General features: G+C 40.3%; 1 protein-coding gene across 1 annotated transcript; it reads right to left on the reverse strand.

Moving 5' to 3' along the window:
- Positions 1-1145: 1145 nt before the first annotated feature.
- On the reverse strand, positions 1146-21887 carry LOC142665547 (uncharacterized). The gene is made up of 3 exons (XM_075845253.1): positions 21079-21887; positions 19483-20089; positions 1146-4992 (listed from the first exon to the last, which is right to left on the reverse strand). Exons 1-3 carry the CDS (start codon positions 21802-21804, stop codon positions 3194-3196), a joined length of 3132 nt encoding a protein of 1043 aa, XP_075701368.1. The 5' UTR covers positions 21805-21887; the 3' UTR covers positions 1146-3193.
- Positions 21888-22817: the final 930 nt, after the last annotated feature.

Raw genomic sequence — 22817 nt, forward strand, 5'->3', positions numbered from 1 at the left:
CGCCCAGTTGGAAATAAGAGAAGACACGCCCAGTTGGAAATAAGAGAAGACACGCCCAGTTGTCCATTAGAAAGGCTCATTTGCATAAATATAAAATAGCTCATAACTTGGCCAAAAATGATCGTTTAAAAAAAAAAAAAAACACGTTCCTGTTCTCTACATTGCAGCGCCGATCACATGCGATAGGAGATAGGGGTTTGAGAATCTGGTGACAGTCTCTTTAACAAATCTCATCCACACACGGCGTAAAATTTCCCACCAGAAATTGATTTGCGGTGCATGTTTTTCGTCCCGCTGCATGTCAATTGCTGCTGCGGAAAGTGGACCGAATTGCTGCGTTTTTCAGAGGAGACGTCGCCATCTGACCGCATTGACAAAAACGCCGCAAATCTGCACTATTTTCTGCATTAAAAAATGCAGGAAATGGTGCGGTTTTTCCGCAGTGGAAATCCTGCTAGTTTCTGCGGAATTGCTGCAGAAATTTTCTGCAGCAATTCCGTCATGTGTGGAGAAGCCCTAACCCTACAGTGAGAACAACGGGTGCTATAAAATGCCCCCCTCCTAGGGCCTCCTTCGAACACAGAATTTTTCAGGCAATTTAATCTGCATAAAAAAAACACTTCTAAAAACACCAGTGCTATTAAAACTTAACGTTTTTAAGGTGGTTGTTAGTGCCGTTTTAGGTGGCATGGGAAAAAACGCCCTACCCAGAGCATGCTGCGTTTGGAAAAAAAACGCTACTGACCGCAAAATCGACTAAAAAATGCAGAAACCGCATCTGGAAGACACGCCAAAAAACGTCCAAAAATGCCTCCCATTGATTTCAATGGGAGGCGGATGCGTTTTTTTCCCGCGACATGAAAAACGTACAAAAACGCTGTGTGAGAATCCAGCCTAAATGAGATCATTTTAAAGTAATCAGAAGTGATCGCGTCCTCATCCGACATGATATTATCTCCCAGTCCCCTAGTAACATCGATCCCCTTCCCCCCCACACTCCCTCTACTTCACTCTCAGCATTTGACCCAATAACTGAAGAAGAAGTCTCGAGGCTCCTCTCTTCTTCTCGTCCTACTACCTGCCCTAGTGATCCTGTCCCCTCACACCTCCTCCAGTCCCTCTCCCCAGCTGTCACTAGTCACCTCACTAAAATATTTAACCTCTCTCTTTCCTCTGGTATCTTTCCCTCCGCTTTTAAACATGCCATTATAAACCCATTATTGAAAAAACCAACACTTGACCCATCCAGCGCTGCCAACTACCGACCAGTCTCTAATCTGCCCTTCATCTCCAAACTCCTGGAACGCTTGGTCTACTCTCGCCTTATCCGCTATCTCTCTTCTAACTCCATTCTTGACCCCTTACAATCTGGTTTCCGCACTCTACACTCCACAGAAACTGCCCTTACTAAAGTCTCAAATGATCTCTTGGCGGCTAAATCGGACGGTAAATCCTCTCTCCTGATTCTTTTGGATCTCTCTGCAGCCTTTGACACTGTAGACCACAAACTCCTACTTAACATGCTCCACTCTATTGGCCTCAAGGACGCGGCTCTCTCTTGGTTTTCCTCCTATCTCTCTGACCGCTCATTCATTGTGTCATTTGCTGGTTCCACTTCTTCTCCTCTTCCCCTTGATATCGGGGTTCCTCAGGGATCAGTCCTAGGTCCACTCCTCTTTTCTCTCTACACAGCTCCTATTGGACAAACCATCAGCAGATTTGGCTTCCAGTACCATCTCTACGCTGATGACACCCAATTATATACCTCTTCCCGTGACATCACCCCTGCTCTAATACAGAACACCAGTGATTGTCTGTCCGCTGTCTCTAACATCATGTCCTCTCTCTATCTGAAACTGAATCTTTCTAAAACTGAGCTCCTTGTGTTCCCACCATCTACTAACCTCCCTAAACCTGATGTCTCTATCTCTGTGTGTGGCACTATCATAACTCCTAAGCAGCACGCCCGCTGTCTCGGGGTTATTTTTGACTCAGATCTTTCCTTTACTCCTCACATACAATCACTTTCACGCTCCTGTCATTTTCACCTAAAAAACATCTCCAGAATCCGCTCTTTTCTTACGGAGGAAACTGCCAAAACTCTCATTGTTGCTCTGATTCACTCTCGTCTTGATTACTGTAACTCATTACTAGTCGGTCTTCCCCTCACTAAACTCTCCCCTCTCCAATCTATCCTCAATGCAGCAGCCAGGCTCATCTTTATGACCAACCGCTACACCAACGCCTCTAATCTGTGCCAGTCACTGCACTGGTTGCCCATCCCCTTCCGAATAAAATTCAAACTTATTACTCTCACCCACAAAGCTCTCCACAGTGCTGCACCTCCTTACATCTCCTCCCTCATCTCTGTCTACCACCCTACCCGGGCTCTACGTTCTGCCAACGACCTTAGATTAAAATCCTCCATAATCCGAACCTCCCACTCCCGTCTCCAGGATTTCTCTCGTGCTGCACCCGTCCTCTGGAATGCGCTACCCCAGACAATCCGATTAATTCCCAATATCCACAGTTTTAAACGTGCCCTGAAAACACATCTATTTAGACAGGCCTATAAAATTCCCTAATCTGACTCCTTTTCATGGCCCTCCATTTAGATTAGTCATCAGAATAAGATTCCCTCACACTCCTTCTCTTCATGTCCGTCATACACGGATACTGGCTGGTGACCGGCTCATGCAGCTTTATGTTACCACCGCATGTGTATAAAAATGGCCGGACCATTGTACAGAACAAACACTGTTACACTTTGTGTCTCCCTTATGTCCTCATAGATTGTAAGCTCTTGCGAGCAGGGTCCTCACTCCCCAGGTTTGAATTGTAAATGAACTTTGTCACTATGTAATGTCTGATATTGTTTTCATGTTCCCTCTACATTGTAAAGTGCTGCGTAATATGTTGGCGCTATATAAATAAAGATTATTATTATTATTATTATTACCTCAGCCTCAGGCCCATCATTTCAAGTGATCAGATCTGAACATAGAAGAGATTTAAAAAAAACACCGATCTGTATCGCTTTCCAGCCTCTGGATGTAAATAATTGCCATTGAATGACAGCAAGCAGAGGTCTAAGAAAATGCACTGCAGGTCAAGTCCACATTGTACCTACTCATGGAGCAGATTGGAGCTGTATAAGAAATATTTCTGGATATAACCTGGTGAGTATTGGAACTTAATAGCCGATTCTTACAAAAGTATTGACTCCACATACGTAGAAGGCAAGATGGAGGGGCTGAGTGAACTCGGCGGTGAACGTATATAAGTGTCTAATCGGGGTGCACAGCTCGTAAAAGGACACCCTGGCTCCGTAATAATCCAGATAGATTCGGAATTTATGTTGGGAGACACTGGGACTCAATTTGATTTCTCGGTTATCATACACCACAGAATACTGCTTATTATTGGATCTGCACAAACACCAGGACTTGTCGTTACATCCCAAATACGAGCGATCACCGCCTCTTTCGATGGTAGAGTAAGAGACCCCCAGCCTCCATTCCCCGTGTTTGCTGGCCTCAACGTCCCAGTAATGTCGCCCGGTGGAAAAATTCTCCATGCTTAAAACCTGCGAACAATTTTGAAATCTGACTGGCAATTCGACAAGTCCCAAATCGGGTAATTTTTGGGTCCAAAACACGGCTTTCTTGTCAATGGATAATAGAAGGTTATTAGCTACCGTGTCCTCATCTAGGTTTGTACACCGATTCTCCTTCACATAGATCTGTCTCTTTACAAAAGTCATGATGTCGGATAATCCTGTGTGCAATGTCTCGGAGATCAGACCTTCATCCATATCGCCCACATAGCTCCCTTTGTCGCCATCATCTTGATCGTCGTTGCCCGTTTCTTCCGAGTGGCGAAATTGAACGGACACACATTCTTGTAAGAGGGTTAAGGGATCCGTCATGTTACACAGCTCCTCAATGTGACACATGACCAAGGAGAGCTCGTTCTTCTGTATCTCCAACTGTCGGATCAGATCAAAGACCTGGTTTTCCTGCCGGGATATCTCAGCCTGGACCTTGTTCTCCAGAATTACTAATTGTCTTTTCATGTCCGTAAACAGATTAGCGACTTTTGCCTTTATGCCCGAAGCTTTTTCTTGAACTTCTCTCTGGCGTTTCTGTATTTTCTGCAGTCTTTCTTCGGCCTCGTTGGATAACGTGGACAAGTTCTTTCTAATATTTTTCAGCGTAGCCTTCTTTTTTTGAGAGGCTTTAATGAGAGGATCCACCTTGTGTCCGCTGTGATCGCCAGCCAAGCAGCAGGTGACGCAGATACACGTACGGTCGCTAGAGCAGTAATACTTGAGGACCTCGTTGTGCACAGAGCACTTTCTATTGCTGAAGGTAGCGGTGGGCTCACATAAGACGTGATCTGGGGACTTGCTGTGGACCCTCAGGTGATTGTCACACAGGGAGGCTTCGCAATGCAGGCAGGATTTAACCGCAGGTACCGGTGAGTTAATACAGTTTGTGCAAAAAATAACCCCCTCCACGTCCTCTGGCCGAAAATACAGGAAATGCTCCGCAATGTTACGTAGGGTTACGTTACCCTGAAGGGTGGGACGTACCGTAAACCTAGCTCTGCAGTCAGGACAGCTGTAAACTCCCAACCCTTCCTGTGTCTCCCACACACGATCAATACAGACCAGGCAGAAGTTGTGTCCACATCTCAAGGTTACAGGATCTGTAAAAATGTTGAGGCAGATGGAGCAGGTCAACTCCTCTCTCAGGTCAGCAGAAGCCATGATGGAGAGGAGACGAAAGAAATGAAAGTGAAAGTTTGGATCTTCAATGAGCTGATACTCTTTGTTTCTTGCATAGGGATAGATCCTTCCACCATGAAACTGTGTAACCTCCCATTGGTCTCCACCCCCTACCACACAACATGACCCTGCCTCGTCTTCAACATAATCACATGACTGGGCTGGGCTTCTGTAGAAAGAAGCGCCCAGGTTAGGAGGATCTTCTGTGCAGCACCACACCACAGGGCAACATGGGCTTGAATTATGTGGCTTTAAATGGATCTTCTTTTTTCAGGCCTCCTCATGCTACATGGAAGCACAGATGTTGAATAATCCTATACATGAATGTCTGATGTTAGAATAACGGTGAGGGAAAGAGCAAAGGAGCTGAAAGAGTTAACTGGAGGATAAGACCTTCCGTCAGGAGGAGGAAGCGATGGATCCAGTGTGTAAACTGAGCATTAATGGCTGCAGGGGAAATAACGAAGAGGAAACAGGGAAAAGAGGAGGGATGAATGACAACACACAGAGTCATCTCAGAGAGGAGATGACATTTTCTGGATATCCAATCATAGTTGCCAACTGTCCCGAATTTGCAAATTACTGTCCTGGGACGTGTCCCGGTAACTGCTACTTTCAATGGTATCAGCGTCCTCAGGGCGCAGATATTGTTGAATACTATGGCAGAGCAGGAAAATATCCGCTTCCTGCACTACCATTCACTCCTGTTGCGGAATCCCAGGCTAGAGCGTTGCCAACCCTCTGGCTGGGGATTCCGCTCCTAATGGGAGCCCCTGACTAAGTCACTGTCCCTATATGGGGGGCGTGTGGATCCAGCTATGGGGGGGTGGGGCTGCGCGGATCCAGAAATGGGGGGAGGGGCCGCGCGAATCCAGCTATGGGGGGAGGGGCCGCGCGGATCCAGCTAAGAGGGGGAGGGGCCGCATTGATCCAGCTAAGAGGGGGAGGGGCCGCACTGATCCAGCTACAGGAAGCAGCGTGTGGCAAAATCTACAGGGAGAAGTTTGTGGAACATCATCTACGAAGGGCACTATCTACGCTGGTGGCACTATGTACGCTGGTTTTTATGCTACCAGTAGAGGTCAGCCCATATCACCTAGTCCTAGTGATAAAGTGAGACATCACCTGCCTCTAAACAACCGGATAACCAGAGAGATATACTGGCCACCATAGTAGTAGTTTGTCAGCCAAACTAGTGCAGAAATTTTTGTTCATTTATTTGTATGCAGAAATTCTGGAAAGAAAACCACGCCTACTAGCCACACCCACCAATATTCTGGATATTGGGCAAATAGCACAAATGACCTATTTACAGTACAACTACTGAGGTCACACTTTACCTGCCTGCTGTGAAAGCACTACATTACCCAGCATTCACGGCTCGTCACTCAAGGCACATGCAAATGAACGGAAAGGAAAGCAACAAGATAAATGGGTTGTCCAGCCTTTACAAAATGTAAATAAAATGCATGTATAAAAAAGTAACAAAAAAGCAAATACCCTAATACTGCCCCCTATATACAAGAATATAATTACTATAATTCTGGGGTATGTGCACACACAAAATCAAAAACGTCTGAAAGTACAGAGCTGTTTGGAAAACAACTCCTGATTTTCAGACGTTTTTTAAGCCACTCGCGTTTTTTTACGGCGCGTTTTACTCCAAAAACGTCCCAATAAGTTACATTGTTTGTACGGCTGAAAAAAGAAACATGTCCATCAAATTCAACCAAGGGGCAAGAAAAGGGAAGGCACACATTTCTACACATAGGAGCGAATATTTTTTTGTTCTAGGAAAATATCTGGCGGCTATTCCATAGATTCACAGTTCACAGTTCTCACAGTAAAGGTATGTGAACACGATAACTGCAATTACGTCTGAAATTACTGTTTTCAGGAGAAAACAGCTCCTGAATTTCAGACGTAATTGCATGTACTCGCGTTTTGCGAGGCGTCTTTTACGGACGTAATTTGGAGCTGTTCTTCATTGGCTTCAATGAAAAACGGCTCCAATTACGTCCCAAGAAGTGTCCTGCACTTCTTTGACAAGGCTGTTATTTTACGCTCTGTCTTTCGACAGCGACGCGTAAAACGACAGGTCGTCGGCACAGAACATCGTAAGACCCATTGAAATGAATGGGCAGATGTTTGCCGACGTAAAACGCCTCCATTACGCCTGAAAATAGGTCGTGTGAACCCAGCCTTAAGAAGGCTTGTCGCCTCTGCAGGTTGAACCTTTTTTTCTCCAGACGGAGGGAGCGCCCCCTTGTTTTTTGAGGGGGTTTTACAAGGAACAGGATTTCACCATATTTTTTGTATGTGCCATTAATATATTTATATAAGTTAATCATGTCCCCCCTTAGTCGTCTTTTTTCAAGGCTAAATAGGTTTAATTCTTTCAATCTTTCCTCATAACTTAAATTCTCCATGCCCCTAATTAGCTTCGTTGCTCTTCTTTGTATTTTTCATCCTTTCTATGAACTGGAGCCCAGAACTGAACTGCATATTCTAGATGAGGCCTCACTAATGCTTTGTAAAGTGGTAATATTACATAACTGTCCCGCGAGTCCATGCCTCTTTTAATACACGACAATATCCTGCTGGCCTTTGAAGCAGCTGATTGACATTGCATGCTGTTATTGAGTTTATGATTTACAAGTACACCCAGATCCTTCTCAACAAGTGACTCCCCCAGTGTAGCGCCCCCTAGGACATATGATGCATGCAGGTTATTACACCCAGATCCTTCTCAACATGTGACTCCCCCACTGTAGCGCCCCCTAGGACATATGATGCATGCAGGTTATTACACCCAGATCCTTCTCAACAAGTGACTCCCCCAGTGTAGCTCCCCCTAGGACATATGATGCTGCAGGTTATTACACCCAGATCCTTCTCAACAAGTGACTCCCCCAGTGTAGCTCCCCCTAGGACATATGATGCATGCAGGTTATTACATCCAGATCCTTCTCAACAAGTGACTCCCCCAGTGTAGCGCCCCCTAGGACATATGATGCATGCAGGTTATTACACCCAGATCCTTCTCAACAAGTGACTCCCCCAGTGTAGCTCCCCCTAGGACATATGATGCATGCAGGTTATTACACCCAGATCCTTCTCAACAAGTGACTCTCCCAGTGTAGCGCCCCCTAGGACATATGATGCTGCAGATTATTACACCCAGATCCTTCTCAACAAGTGACTCCCCCAGTGTAGCTCCCCCTAGGACATATGATGTATGCAGGTTATTACACAAAGAATCCTTCTCAACAAGTGACTCCCCCAGTGTAGCGCCCCCTAGGACATATGATGCATGCAGGTTATTACACCCAGATCTTTCTCAACAAGTGACTCCCACAGTGTAGCGCCCCCTAGAACATATGATGCATGCAGGTTATTACACAAAGAATCCTTCTCAACAAGTGACTCCCCCAGTGTAGCGCCCCCTAGGACATATGATGCATGCAGGTTATTACACCCAGATCTTTCTCAACAAGTGACTCCCACAGTGTAGCGCCCCCTAGAACATATGATGCATGCAGGTTATTACACAAAGAATCCTTCTCAACAAGTGACTCCCCCAGTGTAGCGCCCCCTAGGACATATGATGCATGCAGGTTGTTCGTACCCAGGTGCATAACTTTACATTTATCTACATTAAACTTCATTTGCCAAGTAAATGCCCAAACACTCAGTTTGTTTAAATCGGCTTGCAATTCACAAACATCTTCCATAGTCTGAACATTACTACATAGCTCGGTGTCATCTGCAAAAATAGAAGTAGTGCTATTAACCTCTTAACGCCGAAGGACGGATATATCCGTCCTCTGCAGCTGCTAGTTCGCGCAGGAGGAGGGATATATCCGTCCTGTGATCGCGTGGGTACTGACAGCGTACCCACGCGATCAGCGGCAGGAGCACGACTGTTATACACAGCCTGGCTCCTGCTGCAACTGCCGGAATCGAAGCGTGCGCCGATTGCGGCAGTTTAACCCATTAAATGCCGCTGTCAATAGCGACAGCGACATCTAATGTGTTTGACAGAGGGAGGGAGCTCCCTCTGTCACCCCATCGGCGCCCCCGCAAACAAATCGCGGGTCGCCGTCGGGTTTCCATGGCAGCCGGGGGCCTAACAAAGACCCCCAGGTCTGCCTTCAGCAAATGCCTGTTAGGCGATGCCGGAGGTATGACCTAACAGATTGCATGTCAGATTTATGCATCATTTATCCCGGCACTAGCCAGGATAAAGGAGGGGGGGATTCTGAGAGCTCACTAGAGCGAGGGCTTTTTACCCAATTTTGCAGCATAAAGCAATGTGGTTGCTTTACCACATGCAATGCTGCAATTTTGGGAATAGCTCCATCTAGTGACCAGCAATGGGAAATATTATAAATTAGAATTAATTTATAATATTTCCTGACTCGTGAAAAAAATAAAAAAAATTTGAACAATGTTTAATCACCTACACACTAAATGTTTAATTAAAAAAAAAAAAACATGTTTTTCTGGCAACACATTGCCTTTAAATAAAGTTTGTGAAAAAATCAAATAAAATCAAATAAAGCCCAAAAAGTGGTTTTATTTAGTAAAAGTGTCAAAACAAATAACACATACACATATATGGTATCCCCGCGATCGTAACGACTTGAACAATAAAATTAACACAATAATTAAACCGCCGGATGAACGGCGTCCAAAAATAATCGCAAAATTCTCTCTTTTCTCCCATTCCCCCCATAAAAAATTAAATAAAAGTTAATCTATAAGTCCTATGTACCCCAAAATAGTACTAATGAAAACGACACATTGGCCCGCAAAAATCAAGCCCCAATACGGCCACATTGATGGAAAAATAAAAAAGTTACGGCTCTTGGAATGCGGCAATGCAAAAACAAGTAATTTTTTTCTAAAAGGGTTTTTATTGTGCAAACGTAAGAAAACATATAAAACCTTTACATATTTGGTATTCCCTTAATCGTGCCGACCCATAGAATAAAGTTAACATGTTATTTACGCTGCATAGTAAACGGCGTAAATTTATAACGTGAAAATTAATGCTGGAATAGCGGCTTATTTTCAATTCTCTCCTAAAATAAAGTTAAAGAGGCTCTGTCACCAGATTTTGCAACCCCTATCTGCTATTGCAGCAGATCGGCGCTGCAATGTAGATTACAGTAACGTTTTTATTTTTAAAAAACGAGCATTTTTGGCCAAGTTATGACCATTTTTGTAGTTATGCAAATGAGGCTTGCAAAAGTCCAAGTGGGCGTGTTTAAAAGTAAAAGTCCAAGTGGGCGTGTATTATGTGCGTACATCGGGGCGTGTTTACTACTTTTACTAGCTGCGCTTTCTGACGAGAAGTATCATCCACTTCTCTTCAGAACGCTCAGCTTCTGCCAGATCACGCTGTGACGTCACTTCCCCAGGTCCTGCATCGTGGCGGACGAGCGAGGACACCGGCACCAGAGGCTTCAGTTGATTCTGCAGCAGCATCGGTGTTAGCAGGTAAGTCCATGTAGCTACTTACCTGCAAACGCTGATGCTGCTGCAGAATCAACTGTAGCCTCTGGTGCCGATGTCCTCGCTCGTCTTCTATATAGGGGCAGTATTATAGTAGTTATATTCTTGTATATAGGGGCAGTATTATAGTAGTTATATTCTTGTATATAGGAGCAGTATTATAGTAGTTATATTCTTGTATATAGGAGCAGTATTATAGTAGTTATATTCTTATATATAGGGGGCAGTATTATAGTAGTTATATTCTTGTATATAGCAGCAGTATTATAGTAGTTATATTCTTGTATATAGGAGCAGTATTATAGTAGTTATATTCTTGTATATAGGAGGCAGTATTATAGTAGTTATATTCTTGTATATAGGAGCAGTATTATAGTAGTTATATTCTTGTATATAGGAGCAGTATTATAGTAATTATATTCTTGTATATAGGGTCAGTATTATAGTAGTTATATTCTTGTATATAGGAGCAGTATTATAGTAGTTATATTCTTGTATATAGGGGGAAGTATTATAGTAGTAATATTCTTGTATATAGGGGCAGTATTATAGTAGTTATATTCTTGTATATAGGGGGCAGTATTATAGTAGTTATAGTCTTCTATATAGGGGCAGTATTATAGTAGTTATATTCTTGTATATAGGGGCAGTATTATAGTAGTTATATTCTTGTATATGGGAGCAGTATTATAGTAGTTATATTCTTGTATATGGGAGCAGTATTATAGTAGTTATATTCCTGTATATAGGGGGCAGTATTATAGTAGTTATATTCTTGTATATAGGAGCAGTATTATAGTAGTTATATTCTTGTATAGAGGGGGCAGTATTATAGTAGTTATATTCTTGTATATAGGAGCAGTATTATAGTAGTTATATTCTTGTATATAGGGGGCAGTATTATAGTAATTATATTCTTGTATAGAGTGGCAGTATTATAGTAGTTATATTCTTGTATATAAGGGGCAGTATTATAGTAGTTATAGTCTTCTATATAGGGGCAGTATTATAGTAGTTATATTCTTGTATATAGGGGCAGTATTATAGTAGTTATATTCTTGTATATAGGAGCAGTATTATAGTAGTTATATTCTTGTATATAGGGTCAGTATTATAGTAGTTATATTCTTGTATATAGGAGCAGTATTATAGTAGTTATATTCTTGTATATAGGGGGAAGTATTATAGTAGTAATATTCTTGTATATAGGGGCAGTATTATAGTAGTTATATTCTTGTATATAGGAGGAAGTATTATAGTAGTTATATTCTTGTATATAGGGGCAGTATTATAGTAGTTATATTCTTATATATAGGGAACAGTATTATAGTAGGTATATTCTTGTATATAGGGGCAGTAGTATAGTAGTTATATTCTTATATATAGGGAACAGTATTATATTAGGTATATTCTTGTATATAGGAGCAGTATTATAGTAGTTATATTCTTGTATATAGTGAGCAGTATTATAGTAGTTATATTCTTGTATATAGGGGGCAGTATTATAGTAGTTGTATTCTTGTATATAGGAGCAGTATTATAGTAGTTATATTCTTGTATATAGGGGCAGTATTATAGTAGTTATATTCTTGTATATAGGAGCAGTATTATAGTAGTTATATTCTTGTATATAGGGGTCAGTATCATAGTAGTTATATTCTTGTATATAGGGGCAGTATTATAGTAGTTATATTCTTGTATATAGGGAGCAGTATTATAGTAGTTATATTCTTGTATATAGGAGCAGTATTATAGTAGTTATATTCTTGTACATAGGGAGCAGTATTATAGTAGATATATTCTTGTATATAGTGAGCAGTATTATAGTAGTTATATTCTTGTATATAGGGGGCAGTATTATAGTAGTTATATTCTTGTATATAGGGGCAGTATTATAGTAGTTATATTCTTGTATATAGGAGCAGTATTATAGTAGTTATATTCTTGTATATAGGAGCAGTATTATAGTAGTTATATTCTTGTATATAGGAGCAGTATTATAGTAGTTATATTCTTGTATATAGGGGGCAGTATTATAGTAGTTATATTCTTGTATATAGGAGCAGTATTATAGTAGTTATATTCTTGTATATAGGGGGCAGTATTATAGTAATTATATTCTTGTATAGAGGGGCAGTATTCTAGTAGTTATATTCTTGTATATAGGGGGCAGTATTATAGTAGTTATATTCTTGTATATAGGGGCAGTATTATAGTAGTTATATTCTTGTATATAGGAGCAGTATTATAGTAGTTATATTCTTGTATATAGGGTCAGTATTATAGTAGTTATATTCTTGTATATAGGAGCAGTATTATAGTAGTTATATTCTTGTATATAGGGGGAAGTATTATAGTAGTAATATTCTTGTATATAGGGGCAGTATTATAGTAGTTATATTCTTGTATATAGGAGGCAGTATTATAGTAGTTATATTCTTGTATATAGGGGCAGTATTATAGTAGTTATATTCTTGTATATAGCGGCAGTATTATAGTAGTTATAGTCTTGTATATAGGGGCAGTATTATAGTAGATATATTCTTGTATATAGGGGGCAGTATTATAGTAGTTATATTCTTGTATATAGGGGCAGTATTATAGTAGTTATATTCTTGTATATAGGGGGCAGTATTATAGTAGTTATATTCTTGTATATAGGAGCAGTATTATAGTAGTTATATTCTTGTATATAGTGGCAGTATTATAGTAGTTATAGTCTTGTATATAGGGGCAGTATTATAGTAGTTATATTCTTGTATATAGGGGCAGTATTATAGTAGTTATATTCTTGTATATAGCGGCAGTATTATAGTAGTTATAGTCTTGTATATAGGGGCAGTATTATAGTAGTTATATTCTTGTATATAGGGGCAGTATTATAGTAGTTATATTCTTGTATATAGGGGCAGTATTATAGTAGTTATGTTCTTGTATATAGGAGGCAGTATTATAGAAGTTATGTTCTTGTATATAGGAGGCAGTATTATAGTAGTTATATTCTTGTATATAGGGGCAGTATTATAGTAGTTATATTCTTGTATATAGGGGGCAGTATTATAGTAGTTATAGTCTTGTATATAGGGGCAGTATTATAGTAGTTATATTCTTGTATATAGGGGCAGTATTATAGTAGTTATATTCTTGTTCATAGGGGCAGTATTATAGTAGTTATATTCTTGTATATAGGGGCAGTATTATAGTAGTTATATTCTTGTATATAGGAGCAGTATTATAGTAGTTATATTCTTGTATATAGGGTCAGTATTATAGTAGTTATATTCTTGTATATAGGAGCAGTATTATAGTAGTTATATTCTTGTATATAGGGGGAAGTATTATAGTAGTAATATTCTTGTATATAGGGGCAGTATTATAGTAGTTATATTCTTGTATATAGGAGGAAGTATTATAGTAGTTATATTCTTGTATATAGGGGCAGTATTATAGTAGTTATATTCTTATATATAGGGAACAGTATTATAGTAGGTATATTCTTGTATATAGGGGCAGTAGTATAGTAGTTATATTCTTATATATAGGGAACAGTATTATATTAGGTATATTCTTGTATATAGGAGCAGTATTATAGTAGTTATATTCGTGTATATAGGAGCAGTATTATAGTAGTTATATTCTTGTATATAGTGAGCAGTATTATAGTAGTTATATTCTTGTATATAGGGGGCAGTATTATAGTAGTTGTATTCTTGTATATAGGAGCAGTATTATAGTAGTTATATTCTTGTATATAGGGGCAGTATTATAGTAGTTATATTCTTGTATATAGGAGCAGTATTATAGTAGTTATATTCTTGTATATAGGGAGCAGTATTATAGTAGTTATATTCTTGTATATAGGAGCAGTATTATAGTAGTTATATTCTTGTACATAGGGAGCAGTATTATAGTAGATATATTCTTGTATATAGTGAGCAGTATTATAGTAGTTATATTCTTGTATATAGGGGGCAGTATTATAGTAGTTATATTCTTGTATATAGGGGCAGTATTATAGTAGTTATATTCTTGTATATAGGAGCAGTATTATAGTAGTTATATTCTTGTATATAGGAGCAGTATTATAGTAGTTATATTCTTGTATATAGGAGCAGTATTATAGTAGTTATATTTTTGTATATAGGGGGCAGTATTATAGTAGTTATATTCTTGTATATAGGAGCAGTATTATAGTAGTTATATTCTTGTATATAGGGGGCAGTATTATAGTAATTATATTCTTGTATAGAGGGGCAGTATTCTAGTAGTTATATTCTTGTATATAGGGGGCAGTATTATAGTAGTTATATTCTTGTATATAGGGTCAGTATTATAGTAGTTATATTCTTGTATATAGGAGCAGTATTATAGTAGTTATATTCTTGTATATAGGGGGAAGTATTATAGTAGTAATATTCTTGTATATAGGGGCAGTATTATAGTAGTTATATTCTTGTATATAGGAGGCAGTATTATAGTAGTTATATTCTTGTATATAGGGGCAGTATTATAGTAGTTATATTCTTGTATATAGCGGCAGTATTATAGTAGTTATAGTCTTGTATATAGGGGCAGTATTATAGTAGATATATTCTTGTATATAGGGGGCAGTATTATAGTAGTTATATTCTTGTATATAGGGGCAGTATTATAGTAGTTATATTCTTGTATATAGGGGGCAGTATTATAGTAGTTATATTCTTGTATATAGGGGCAGTATTATAGTAGTTATATTCTTGTATATAGGGGCAGTATTATAGTAGTTATATTCTTGTATATAGGGGGCAGTATTATAGTAGTTATATTCTTGTATATAGGGGCAGTATTATAGTAGTTATATTTTTGTATATAGGGGGCAGTATTATAGTAGTTATATTCTTGTATATAGGAGCAGTATTATAGTAGTTATATTCTTGTATATAGGGGGCAGTATTATAGTAATTATATTCTTGTATAGAGGGGCAGTATTCTAGTAGTTATATTCTTGTATATAGGGGGCAGTATTATAGTAGTTATATTCTTGTATATAGGGTCAGTATTATAGTAGTTATATTCTTGTATATAGGAGCAGTATTATAGTAGTTATATTCTTGTATATAGGGGGAAGTATTATAGTAGTAATATTCTTGTATATAGGGGCAGTATTATAGTAGTTATATTCTTGTATATAGGAGGCAGTATTATAGTAGTTATATTCTTGTATATAGGGGCAGTATTATAGTAGTTATATTCTTGTATATAGCGGCAGTATTATAGTAGTTATAGTCTTGTATATAGGGGCAGTATTATAGTAGATATATTCTTGTATATAGGGGGCAGTATTATAGTAGTTATATTCTTGTATATAGGGGCAGTATTATAGTAGTTATATTCTTGTATATAGGGGGCAGTATTATAGTAGTTATATTCTTGTATATAGGAGCAGTATTATAGTAGTTATATTCTTGTATATAGGAGGCAGTATTATAGTCGTTATATTCTTGTATATAGGGGGCAGTATTATAGTAGTTATATTCTTGTATATAGGAGCAGTATTATAGTAGTTATATTCTTGGATATAGTGGCAGTATTATAGTAGTTATAGTCTTGTATATAGGGGCAGTATTATAGTAGTTATATTCTTGTATATAGGGGCAGTATTATAGTAGTTATATTCTTGTATATAGGGGCAGTATTATAGTAGTTAGATTCTTGTATATAGCGGCAGCATTATAGTAGTTATAGTCTTGTATATAGGGGCAGTATTATAGTAGTTATATTCTTGTATATAGGGGCAGTATTATAGTAGTTATATTCTTGTATATAGGGGCAGTATTATAGTAGTTATGTTCTTGTATATAGGAGCAGTATTATAGAAGTTATGTTCTTGTATATAGGAGGCAGTATTATAGTAGTTATATTCTTGTATATAGGGGCAGTATTATAGTAGTTATATTCTTGTATATAGGGGGCAGTATTATAGTAGTTATAGTCTTGTATATAGGGGCAGTATTATAGTAGTTATATTCTTGTATATAGGGGCAGTATTATAGTAGTTATATTCTTGTATATAGGAGCAGTATTATAGTAGTTATATTCTTGTATATAGGAGCAGTATTATAGTAGTTATATTCTGGTATATAGAGAGCAGTATTATAGTAGTTATATTCTTGTATATAGGAGCAGTATTATAGTAGTTATATTCTTGTATATAGGGGCAGTATTATAGTAGTTATATTCTTGTATATAGGGGGCAGTATTATAGTAGTTATAGTCTTGTATATAGGGGCAGTATTATAGTAGTTATATTCTTGTATATAGGGGCAGTATTATAGTAGTTATATTCTTGTTCATAGGGGTAGGAAAATGTTTTTATCAAAATCATATTTACTTGAATGTGTGTTGCTATTTTGAATATTGTAAAGAGTGTGCTTTAGTGTTCCACATCCACATTTATTTTATTATTCTGTAGATGTGAATTAGATGGAGAAGTTAATAAATGTTTCTATCATCTGCAGATTGTAAGTCTCTTTTCTTCCCTCTGCTTGTACCTGCAAATGCTTATTTTCTGTCTGCTAAGTGGGTCGGATTTTCCAGGTGTGTTATAAAAGCTGTACTTTGTGTCTTGAGCCAATCAGATGTCACAACACTTCTGCCACCCTCTACTGAATATGTGCAATGTAAACTGTACAACGATGCTCAGAGGTGGACATACTATTTAACTAACATGAAAAGCAATTTCACACATATTGGATGAACAGAACTCCCAAAATGCTTTGCAAAAACGAATGCATTCTTTTATTTTTACAGCTGAATATACAGATCTATCAAGACTTAGATAGGCATACAATCAAAAAGAAACATTTCTGTCAAATAATTGTCTCTCATCAGATTCTGGAGATAGGAACATGACGAAGACTCTTGTAGTAATACAATATGGACTATGGAAGACAGGGATGATAATCGTTGCGATTACATTTTCAGTTCAACTTTCTTTCACCAATAGATTTCCACATATTAAAGGCTACGTAAACCTCTGAACGGCAATTTATTTTTATTTTTTTAATTCAAAGGTTAGTCAGTGCGATTAGTGCAACTTTCTAAATAGTTTTTATTTATTTTATCTTTACTTTTTGAGATACAGCTGCTCTGTATTCTCTATACAGAGCAACTGTATCGATCGCAATGATCTGAATCCGTCAGTCTCGCAGACCTGACGGGTTCAGTGTTAGTTATGAACTTAGATGTGATAGATTACAGGTGGATCCTGCGTGTCTGACCCACTGTCACTGAACCTGTCAGTCCCGCGAAACTGACGGGAGCAGGATTTAGCAAAAGATACAGCTGTTATCTATGGAGAATACAGAGCAGCTGTATCTCAAAAAGTAAAAATATGATTTTCGCGCAGCCGCCATCATTATGACACTCGGTTTGGATGTTTGTAAACAGAAAAGCACGTGGTGCTTTTCTGTTTACATTCAGAGTATGGCAGCTGTTGCGCGAATCACGCAGCTCGCACGGAAGTGCATCCGTGCGGCATGCGTGGTTTTCACGCACCCATTGACTTTAATGGGTGCGTGATGCGCGAACGGCGCACAAAGATAAGACATGTCGTGAGTTTTTTTTCAGCGCACTCACGCTGGGCAAAACTCACGGACTGTCTGCACGGCCCCTTAGACTTGTATAGGTGCGTATGACACGCATGAAAAGCATGCGCGTCGCACGCATGTATATCACGCTCGTGTAAACGAGGCCTAACTAACTAACCTTTTTATTAGAAAAAAAAATTGTCTTTCAAAAGGTTTACATAGCCTTTAACGTGATTTATAATATTATTTACAGCCTTTTTTTTACCTGAAAATATATATAATTTTTTTTTTTAAAATGCCTGGTTAATAAAGCATTGCATTATATGGGTTGCCAGGGATGTATTTTTATTTATTTTTTTGCACCCAAACAATTGGACATGATTCATCTGTCCATCGCATTGTCCGAATGTTGAGGGCAAAGTAACAATAGACACTGCACGTCATTCTCTGGTATCTGGCGTCATGTAAACATGTTACGGAGATATAGGCACTCTGTGTACCACCCCATTGTGCCTCCGTATGATCCTGTATCATAAGTGCAATGTTTCTAAGGCTGGGTTCACACGACCATGTTACGTCCGTAATGTACGGAACGTATTTCGGCCGGAAGTCCCGGACCGAACACACTGCAGGGAGCCGGGCTCCCAGCATCATAGTGATGTACGATGCTAGGAGTCCCTGCCTCGCTGCAGGACAACTGTCCCGTACTGTAATCATGATTACAGTACGGGACAGTAGTTCCACGCAGAGGCAGGGACTCCTAGCATCGTACATCACTATGATGCTGGGAGCCCGGCTCCCTGCAGTGTGTTCGGTCCGGGTCTTCCGGCCGAAATACGTTCCGTACATTACGGACGTAATGTGGTCGTGTGAACCCAGCCTAAGGGGGAACAAATCTGTAAAGTAACATATGAGATAACATGTTTTTTCACAAATTATTTTACCACCTGTACTATAGTCCAGAGCTGCATTTCAATTTCTCCAGGCTTCACAGCTGAAATCTCTCAGCATTTCCTAATTTTTCAGTGTCTACAGAGAGCTTGCTTGGTGTATGAAATACTAAATGTCTTCTCTGCTCAGCAGGCTACTAGGGGGTGTTTGTCAACAAGCTTGTTGACGGTTTACAAACTCAACAAGCAGAATAGTGAGTGCAGCTCTGGAGTATAATACAGGATGTAACTCGAGATCAGTACTGTAATGTAACTTCACCTGCAGAATAGTGAGTGCAGTGCTAGAGTATAATGCAGGCTGTAACTCAGAATTAGTTCAAGATGGCGTTTAAAAGGCAGACATTCTTTTAACTGGGTTCATTTAAAAAGAATACAAATCTAATTTTGAATCCAATGAACACTGGAGTCAAAGAGGATTGAAATTATTTGAAGGTTATTGACATATCCAGTCCCCATAGATAACAAGCAACATGTAGGGGCTCAGTGAAGGTGGCAGTGAATGTGTGTAAGTGTCTGATGGGGTCACACAGCTCATAAAAGGACAGCTGCCCGGCCTCATAATCCAGATACATCCTGAATCTTTTGGAATTAGGGAGGTGAGGTAAATAAACTCTACTGCTATCATGTATCACGGAGCATTGCTCATAAAACATACGCAAGCACCAGGACTTGTTATTAAATCCAAGACATGAACAATTCCCCGTCCTCTCTATACTGGGGTAACACATCCCTACGCTCCAGCCCCCTGATTTAGGAGAATTGAATTCCCATTCCATGAAGTTCTTTCCTGAAGAAAATGGTTTGATGCTCAGCACCTGAGGATACATCTGAAATCTCTCCGGTGTACTAGGCCAATTACTGCCGTATTCACTCCATATAATACTTTTATAGCCATTTGATATATTTACTCGATTGGAAGCAGTGCTGACATCAAGTACTAAGTCCAAAGCCTTCTCCACAATCACGCCTACCTTGACACTAGATACAATATCGGCTAAACCTGTGTGTAATGTCACGGACATCAACCCCTCATCCAGTCCACCAATATTTTGGATCTTTTCATTGTATGCTTGTCTCGCGTCATTATCCGCCTTCTCTGTATCACAAAAGTCTTCTCTGTCGGATTCCAGTTCTTTTAACACAATTAATGGATCGGTCGTATTACAGAGTCTTTCGATATAAGACATCTTCATGGTCAACTCCTCCTTCTTTATTTCCAATTGCTTCATCAGATCGGAGACTGAGAGTGACGCCTGCTCTTCCTGCTTGTAAATCCCACTCAGGAACCTCTTCTCTAAGGGCATGACCACACATGGCGGAATTCCTCCGCAACTGTCCGCATCAATGCCGCACAGAATCTGCGTTGCAGATTCTGCAGCGGATCTGCACAAAATGTGCAGAAAATTGATGCGGACTGGCCGCTGCGGACTGCAGGAAAAGTGCTTCTCTTCTCCCTATTCAGTGCAGGATAGAGAGAAGGGACAGCACTTTCCCTAGTGAAAGTCAAAGAAATTCATACTTACCGCCCGTTGTCTTGGTGACGCGTCCCTCTTTCGGCATCCGGCCCGACCTCCCTGGATGACGCTCCAGTCCATGTGACCGCTGCAGCCTGTGCTTGGCCTGTGATTGGCTGCAGCCGTCACTTACACTGAAACGTCATCCTGGGAGGCCGGACTGGAGACAGACGCAGGGAGTTCTCGGTAAGTATGAACTTATATTTTTTTTTACAGATACATGTATATTGAGATCGGTAGTCACTGTCCCGGGTGCAGAAACAGTTACTGCCGATCGCGTAACTCTTTCAGCACCCTGGACAGTGACTATTTACAGACGTCTCCTAGCAACGCTCCCGTCATTACGGGAGCCCCATTGACTTCCTCAGTCTGGCTGTAGACCTAGAAATACATAGGTCCAGCCAGAATGAAGAAATGTCATGGTAGTAAAAACAATACGCTCCGCAGCACACATAAGATCTGCGGACTTCATTGCGGAATTTTGACTCTCCATTGAAGTCAATGGAGAAATTCCGCCATGAGTCCGCAACCAGTCCGCCACTGCTCCGCAACAGACAGAGCATGCTGCGGACACCAAATTCCGCTCCGCAGCCTATGCTCCGCAGCGGAATTGTACGCATCGTGTAAACGAACACTGCTAAATTAAAGTGAAAGTCAATGGAGAAACGGCTCCGCTGCGGATTAACGCTGCGGAGTGTCCGCAGCGGAATTTAAGTGAAATTCCGCTATGTGTGAACCCGCCCTAAGTCTTCTAGCTGTTTCCGGAGGTCTCTGAAAAGAGCAATGACTGTATCGGTCACTCCAGTTGCTCTTTTCTGTACTCCTGCCCTGAGTTCTTGCAGAGTTTGGACTCTGTTCTCAACTTCCGTTCGTTTTGCCAGCAGTTTTGTCAAAATAGTTTTTAGTGTCCTTTTTTTCCTGTTAGAGGCTTCCATCAGCTGCTCCACCTTATGTCCTGTATGCTCTCCAGCCAGGCAGCAGGTAACACAGATGCAGGACGCATCCTGGGTGCAGTAGTACTCCAGGATCTTCTTGTGGACGGAACATTTTCTGTTCTGTAGACAATTGCTGGGCTCAGATAACACATGTTCTGGGGACTTGCTGTGGACTAGAAGATGGTCCTCACACAGAGAAGCTTCACAATGAAGACAGGATTTAATGGCATCTACAGGGGAGTGTACACAATAGGTACAGAAAATCCCCTCCACCCTCTCCTCTGGCTGGGAGATGATGCATCTCTCTATAATGTTACAGAGTATTATATTCCTCGGCAGGTCAGGACGTTCCTGGAATTCTTCTCTGCATTCAGGACAGCTGTAAACCCCAACCCGGTCCCGTGTACCGAACATGCGATCAATACAGTCCTGGCAAAAGTTATGTCCACATCTCAGGATTACAGGATCGGTATAAATGTTCAGACAGATGGAGCAGCTCAGCTCTTCTCTCAGAATTGCAGTTGCCATCGCGGAAGCAGAAGAAAGTCCAGTGTGACTCGAGTCTATGTTTTCCCTTATGAAGAAGAATCAATAGACGGCAACAGGAACAAATGTCTGTGTGTGCGACCTCTGGGAAAGGTTATTTCCTGAAAGTCCAACCAATGAAATTGTAGTTTAGACTTGAAGGCGGGCAGGGTGCTCCACACCCTCACATCTAGGGTGTGGAGCAGATTACAGTGCAGCTGGGGTGTGGAGCAGATTACAGTGCAGCTGGGGTGTGGAGCAGATTACAGTGCAGCTGGGGTGTGGAGCAGATTACAGTGCAGCTTGGGTGTGGAGCAGATTACAGTGCAGCTGGGGTGTGGAGCAGATTACAGTGCAGCTGGGGTGTGGAGCAGATTACAGTGCAGCTGGGAAGAGTTGCTCACAATCTGCATGATTCTAGATGTTTCACTTGTAAGGAGGTTGTTCAGGTTTATGTAAGTAAATCTGGATCATTGCTTAGGCCCAGTTCACACTGAGTTTTTTTAGCTCTGATTTTGATGCGGAAACTGTGTCGGAGTCCGCCAAAAACTGGCCAAAATCGTCTCCCATTGATTTTAATGGAAGGCGGAGGCAGTTTTTATCCCCCAGGCGGCTTTTAGCCACTCACGGGGGAAAAAAAGCGGCATGTCCTTTCTTGCCACAGTTCCGCCTCCGACCTCCCATTGTGGTGGCAGAAAAAGCGTTTTTCGTGGGGCATTTTTTTTCCCGCGGTTCACAATGGTAGCATGCAGGCAGGCTGCAAAACACACCATGTGAACAGGGCCTTAGTGAAAAGCTCTATTATAAAGACTTTGTATTTCTTCGTGATTTTTGCTTGTTGTGAGGGGCCGGGTTTGTTACAATTGTATCCAGTCTAGACAACACAGAGTATCAGTGAAGGGAAGGCCCTGTTAACACTGAGGGTTTTTTTTCAGGCAGAAAGATTCTTTTGAGGCAGATTTTGACCTGCCTGAAAATTCTTGCCACGATTTCCGCTGCGTTTCTCCGCCCGCGGC

Source organism: Rhinoderma darwinii, chromosome 13, assembly GCF_050947455.1.
Source record: "Rhinoderma darwinii isolate aRhiDar2 chromosome 13, aRhiDar2.hap1, whole genome shotgun sequence".
Lineage (NCBI taxonomy): Eukaryota > Metazoa > Chordata > Amphibia > Anura > Rhinodermatidae > Rhinoderma > Rhinoderma darwinii.